General features: G+C 46.4%; 1 protein-coding gene across 1 annotated transcript; it reads left to right on the top strand.

Moving 5' to 3' along the window:
• Positions 1-1299: 1299 nt before the first annotated feature.
• FAM124B (family with sequence similarity 124 member B) lies at positions 1300-5554 on the top strand (the record flags this gene model as incomplete). The annotated part of the gene is made up of 2 exons (XM_080350152.1): positions 1300-2037; positions 4976-5554. The coding sequence occupies exons 1-2, from the start codon at positions 1309-1311 to the stop codon at positions 5552-5554; spliced, it is 1308 nt and encodes a 435-aa protein (XP_080206278.1). The 5' UTR covers positions 1300-1308.
• Positions 5555-6302: the final 748 nt, after the last annotated feature.

The following is a 6302-nucleotide window of genomic DNA, read 5'->3' as shown; positions in this document are numbered from 1 at the left end:
TATATTGAAAAAAAATTATTTTGGAGTTTTGAATAACAGAATCTTATTAATGCTGGGATTTCTGCATGGTGAACCACTCCTTTGTGTGCTTGGCTGTTTGAGAGGGAAATTGGTATGTCAGCAGAGAGAGATGTGCTGCTCTGAGTTAGAGCTGGATACATCATCAGAGGCCCCAGTGTTGATTTAAATACTGGCAGCAGTAGCGACAGTTTTGTACAGAAAATCGGGGTTAATTTGACTCGTATGTATTGCTCCTGGGTTGGCAAAATAAGGAGACAAAGGGACAGTGTGATTTATTGTCTACATGCTAGAAGAGGCCTGGAAAGAGGTGTATTTTTGGCATTCCTATTGCAGCCTACATAATAAGCTAAATTAAGTATCAATATGTAAAGTCAAGGAGCAGGGGAAAAAAAACTGGAGCATTTAAGGGTGCTTATTACATGGGCATCTCAGCATTTAAAAACAAACAGAAAGATAGAGGAAAAAGAGGCTAACAGGGCATTGAAAGGGGAAGCCTGGTACCCGGCTTTTCTGTGCTGTGTGTAATAACCCAGGGCCTGGTTTCCAGCAAGGCAGGGAGCTACCTGTGTAGTGTAGTGCATAACTATAATAGGAGTTGAGCTTTTTTCCCAAAGCCCCTCTTTCCTGAGGCTGATTCATATCTGCCCTTATCTGTTGTGTTCACATGTGTTTGGGTTTTTTTCTTTTGTTAGTCTGTTTTCCTTCCTCATTTTTAAAGACCAGCTTATCTGTATGCCCCAGAAGGGTGTGCCTTGCAAAGATCACAAGCTTTTTAAATGAGCTAAAGCCCAGCCTGCTGACTACAAGCAAATATGCTGAGATTTTTCAAGCACGAGTGCCACATCACATTCACAAAAGGCAGCGATCGCACCGAGATGCACAGCGTGGGGCTCAGCTGGATCCGCGGTGTTCATTTCCACCGCTGACAGGCAAGTGCACCGACACCATCTCATCACGGAGAGTTACGGCGTCTGTGTTTCTATGCTCTCCATCTCCCCTGCCCTGTGCACTGAAGGGCAGGAGCAGCAGGACGCAGAGGTGTTTCTGGACATGTGGGCGGCATGGACACAGTGGACAGACTTCAAGTCTTGTAGTTGAAAAATGAGGTTTCACCTGAGCTCAGCTGAGATGTGAGTTCCCTGGGACCTGTCACGCAATGCCTTGTCACCCTTTGTTCTGCTGCAGTCCTGGAGTACAGCCCTTGGTGTTACTGAGGCTTCAGTAGTAGGAGGAGGACAGGGAAGGCACCAATTTGTCTATTTTTACTTTTTATCAGGAATTTTTGCAATGGATGACAGAGGAGACTCTCTGATGACTGTGCATCTTCTTGCCAATTCGGGACACTCATTGCTCCTGCAGCAAACTCTGGATCGGCTTTTGGAGTGGATCTGCCCAGATGTTCGCCTTTTCCTGGTGTCTGAGCGAGTTACTCCACTGAAATACTATGAGAGGTATCGTAAGAGAAGCTTTGGCTTTCCTGGAATATCTGTTCTCCTTTTTCTGCACGAGTCCTTGGGAGAAGAACGGATTTTCCAGGTCCATGAGCAATTCCAGCGTCCGCCGTGGTGCTACCAGTGTGCCCAGATTGCTAATGGGCAAAGCCACCCCCGTGTCCCAGCTCACCAGGACTTTTACAGCCTGGACGACCAGATGCCTGTGTGGGGCATCCGGCGGGTGCACTGTGGCCCCGAAATCCTGCGGGTCACTCTCTACTGCAGCTTCGATAACTATGAGGACGCAGTGAGGCTCTACGAGACGATCCTACAGAAAGAAGCAACCACGCAGAAAAGTAACTTCTGTGTCTTCGTGCTGTACGAAACCCGAAATATGGCCATGCAGCTGTGCCTGAAGCAGCTGCCCATTGGGGTGGCTGCTGAGCTGAAGGAGTCATCAGCCTTGCAGTTCAAGGTGCAAGAAATGGGGCAGCTGGTGCCTCTCCTGCCTAACCCATGTGTTCCAATCAGTGACACCAGGTGGCAAACGCAAGACTACGAAGGAAATATAATTCTGCTTCAGGTATGTTGTTGTTTGTTTCTCCTGAGGAAAGCAAGACTGGTTCAAAGTGGTAATTTGCTTGTTCATGTTTTCTTTTGAATTTGTGAATGCAATAATTGGTACCTGCCAGTCCTGTGATGCTGTTGATAAATATAAACGCAGATCCTTGGGATGTTTTTATATTGTTAAATTAATATCATTACCGCTTGCCTGAAATGGAAAGTATTAATGCTTTCTTGAGCAGGCTTGTTTAACATCTTCTCTTCCATACCTGAATCAAATGATCATAGCAACCTATTCTTTATCTGATAAGCCATTATGTTATAAATGTTCTTGAACACAGGTTTGTAGCATCCAAAACCAGATGTATTGTAAGTATAGCGTTGATACAACATTGCCATAGATTTTGTGAGCTCTTGAGTGAGGGGCAGTTAGGTAAAAGTGCTAAAGGAATGTCATAGGAAATCTCTGCCTTTTCTGAAACTGTGCAGTCCAGGGGTTGTATGAATACAAATTAAAAAATTACAAAAAAGACTGTGCTGAGATGATACATAGTGGGAATTATACATCTGAGCAGGATGGCTTAGCCCCGTGTGCTTTCTTTCCATTGTAACAACTCTTCCCACCTCTGCTTACTTTTTTCTTGTAATTTGGGTATTTCAATGTTTGTCCATCCTATGTTTTTTGTTTTCCCTTCCAGAGCTCATTTGTTACAAATCAAGTTAATTATTCTGTATGGCCTATTGTTATGCTGCTCTGAACACTTAATCCTCAGGGCAGCTTTTGTGTGCTTCTCATTCAGCATCACTTGATAAACTGCTTTGCCACCCACTTGGACTGGCCAAGGCCCTGAGCATCTTCATGTAGCTTTGAAGTTGGTCCTGCCTTAAGCAAGGGACCAGGCCAGGTGACCTCCAGAGGTCCCTTCCTAAATTACTCTGTGGTTCTTCCTGCTGCGCATACAAGATCTGACAGATATGCACGAATTCACTGGCAGCGAATTCAGAAGCTGCTTTGGGGGCGTGTCTGCGCTGCACTCTGCTCCTGCCATAGGAAGCTGGAGTCCACTTGAACCTGGGGATGTGTATCTGTGTCTGTGCCCCACGTGCTTTATTCTGTAGCTCTTTGGTTTATACTTTAAACATTTACTCCAAGTACCTTGAAACGATTTATTTTTCTCTCTTGACTTTCTGCCTTATTGCAAACCAGATCCAAGGGTTTGCTCATGGACTGCCACCCACATAGAATTGTCATTCTTCCCTGAGCCTGCAAGAATTCTTTTCTTGTTTATATTGGAGAGGAGATAAACCAAGCCACCTAAGTTGGTGAAGAAGTAAATAAACCACATCCTCTCCTTTCTTTCTTTCTGTTTTTCCTGAAGTGACTCACTGATTACTGGTCTATTCCCTGTCCTTTCTCTGAGTGCTGACAGGAGATCCCTGTTGTTCCAATTATATAGGTTTAGCCTTAAGACTCAAGTAGGAGTCTTAAGTAGGAGAGCAGGACCACTTCCATGTGCGGTTTAGTAAATAAAACCATGAAAACCATCTCCAGCCTTGCAGAGGGTTAGTGAGGTGGGTACCTTGCCCTGGGCTGGTGTCCCCAGGGGCACATGCTCCATGGGAATGAGGGGGACATGCTTGCAGGTCCTGATCCCATTGGCCTTGCTGGTCTGATGAGTACCTCCTCCCTGGATTAGTGTTGGTCCGTGTGTTGCCCAGCCATCTAAGGAATGCCATTTGATCCAGAGCTTCCTCAACGTGTTTCTTTCCAAAAACAGCTGGTCAAGATTTGCAGATGTGAAGGAAGAGCGGTAGATCTGATGTCTCCAAGAAGGTTTTGGGATGTGCACAGCTATTTGTGTGTGCTGTGTTTAGATCACCTGTAGCAAATCTGTCACGTGTGCGCACTAGTCCTGAGAGCCCTCTGAGAGCTGCCCACAAGCACCACAACATGTGCGTGCTGCCATCAGGAACATCCCGAAGAACTTGATAGGTGCTATGTGGTGATTCAGGCTTTTTGTCTGGACTGGGCTTTAGCCACAGCTGGCCATAGATGAGTGACTGCCTTGGCAGGAGCAGCAAGAGGACAAATGTATGTGTTACACCTCACCAATACACTCCTGAGCTGCCTGTTTTATACTCGAAGATCTTCTGAAGGCAGCTGTAGTAACTCCCAGTGACTCTCCAAGTGTTTATCTGGTCTCTACTTGAATCCATGGGAACTTTACGTATCCACAACATACTTGGGCAGGGACACCCCCAGGTCTGCTGCCACATTCCTTTAACTGACACTGGCTCCAGCTGCCTTCACATGATGGCTCTGCCTTTTGCATTGCAAATGGCAGGGAATGGACAATACCTGTCTGTTTCTCCAGGTGGCTCAAGGTGTTCTAGCCTTTTATCCTTTCACTCCCAAATTGTTTTTTCCCCAGGCTTAAAATTCCCAGCATATGTGATTGTTCCTTTACTATAATTGCAATTATCCTTGTTAATTTCAGAGCATTCACAGCTTCATGATACTGTGTCCTGCAGGTTAGGGACAGGCACCATGGTCCAGCTTTGGGACCACAGCTGCACCATGCACAACAATGTTTTCCATTTGGTTTGGAATAATTCTTAAGATTTCATTTGCTTTCTAGACTGCTGTCAAGCCCTGAACTGAAGCTAACACAGCACTGTCTGTCACAGGAATGAGACTTTGGGTTATGGTCAACTTATAACTTTCATTTTGCATGTGAAGCCGGGGTTGCGTTTCTCTACGTGCATCACTTTGTCTACATGAAGTTTCATCCGCCATCACTCAGGCTTGTGTGACCCTTCTGCTGTTCTCCAGTGGGGCTCTGACTGACTCATGCTGCAGGTGATTTCAGCACAGTGAGACTGGTGAGAGCATCATCGCTTGGTCAAGCTACGTTAATGATATGTTAATGCTGTTCTTTCCAAATTTTCTTCAACAGGTTCAAGGCAGTTCTAAGGCCCATGAAAGAAATATTGGGCCTCTCCTGCAGGACTCTGTCCCAGCCCCTCTTCCTGTAAAGCAAAGTAATCCTGGGTGGAGAAGCCAGGTGGTCAGACCCACGAAGGGTAAAACAAAATGTGACCAAAGCGAAGCCCTTACTCCCGAGCAAGCCAGCAGTGACCTCCACAGGCACTTCTGCTCTTCTCGCCGTGCTCCAGCAGCCCGGTCGTGGTGGGATGTCACCTCCCTCCACAGGCGGGCGAGCAGCAAGCTGCAGGCTTCTTTCCAGGAGAGCCGTGTCCGTCAACAGGCACTGGAGACCAACGTTGACACCGGGCTCACCGTGGTGAGCTCTGCGAGCGGCCGCTGCCCCCTGGACCGCTTCCCCAGGGAGCTGCGGAGCTGCCTCCTCCAGCCGCCAGCGCCCAGGGACGGGGCCAGCAGGACACAGCTGCCCTTCGCCGCAGCCAAAAGCACTGAAGGAGCAGGACAAAGAGCTCCAGGCTTCCCCTTGCAAACACCACAGCCCAGCCCTGCAGGCAGAGCAGAGGAGAACGAGGAGGAGTTCTTTATATGACTGAAAAGAAAGTGTGCCAGATGGACTCATCATTTCCAAAAGACACCAAGGTGCTTTTGTGTATATTGTACCTCTTCGTGCTGTGGCCACCAACACTTAACTTTCCATGCAGTGATGCTAAGGAGGCTGAAGGCAAAGCAGAAAAAATACCACTATATTTCCAAAAAGGTTTATTTTTTTAAAAATGCAGAACAGATTAGAAGTTTCTTACACAATGAATAGCAGTAAGCCATATGACTCTTAGAGCTGTTCTAAGTTGTTAAAGTTAATAGCCAGTGATGTGTTCAGATGGGGTTAGAAGGTGCTCAAGTGGCAGCCCTGGGGCTCACCCATCCCTCGCTGGATGTATTGGCACAAGGTAGTGGCACAGTCATGGTGGCAGTGCTGAATTTACTCTGTTCCTTCTTGTTCCCCCTGTTGTTAGTATTATAGAGCTATCAATGTTGTCAATTTAATGCAAGATGAGAAACATAAACGTTCTTTCAAAATATTTTTGAAGAAAATAATTTCTAGAGAGACCTTTCCCCCAAATTAGCACAGCACATGCAAAACCAAACATTTGCAGAGAATACTTCGAGCTGTGTTTATGCTCTAGTAAGACCTGCTGTTGTCTATTCATACAACACTTAGCAAAATAAACCCAGCAACAGGCCAGGCTTTGTTAAACCAGTGTGTAGTTATCAGCAGGCAATCCTAACTGGGTTTTAATTAACAGAAGACAAGAGAAGATAAGTGTCTTGGATGAACT

Source organism: Nesoenas mayeri (assembly GCF_963082525.1).
Source record: "Nesoenas mayeri genome assembly, chromosome: 9".
NCBI classification, from domain to species: Eukaryota; Metazoa; Chordata; class Aves; order Columbiformes; family Columbidae; genus Nesoenas; species Nesoenas mayeri.
The sequence above is the reverse complement of the archived record's forward strand: the minus strand, read 5'-3'. Positions and strand labels throughout refer to the sequence as shown.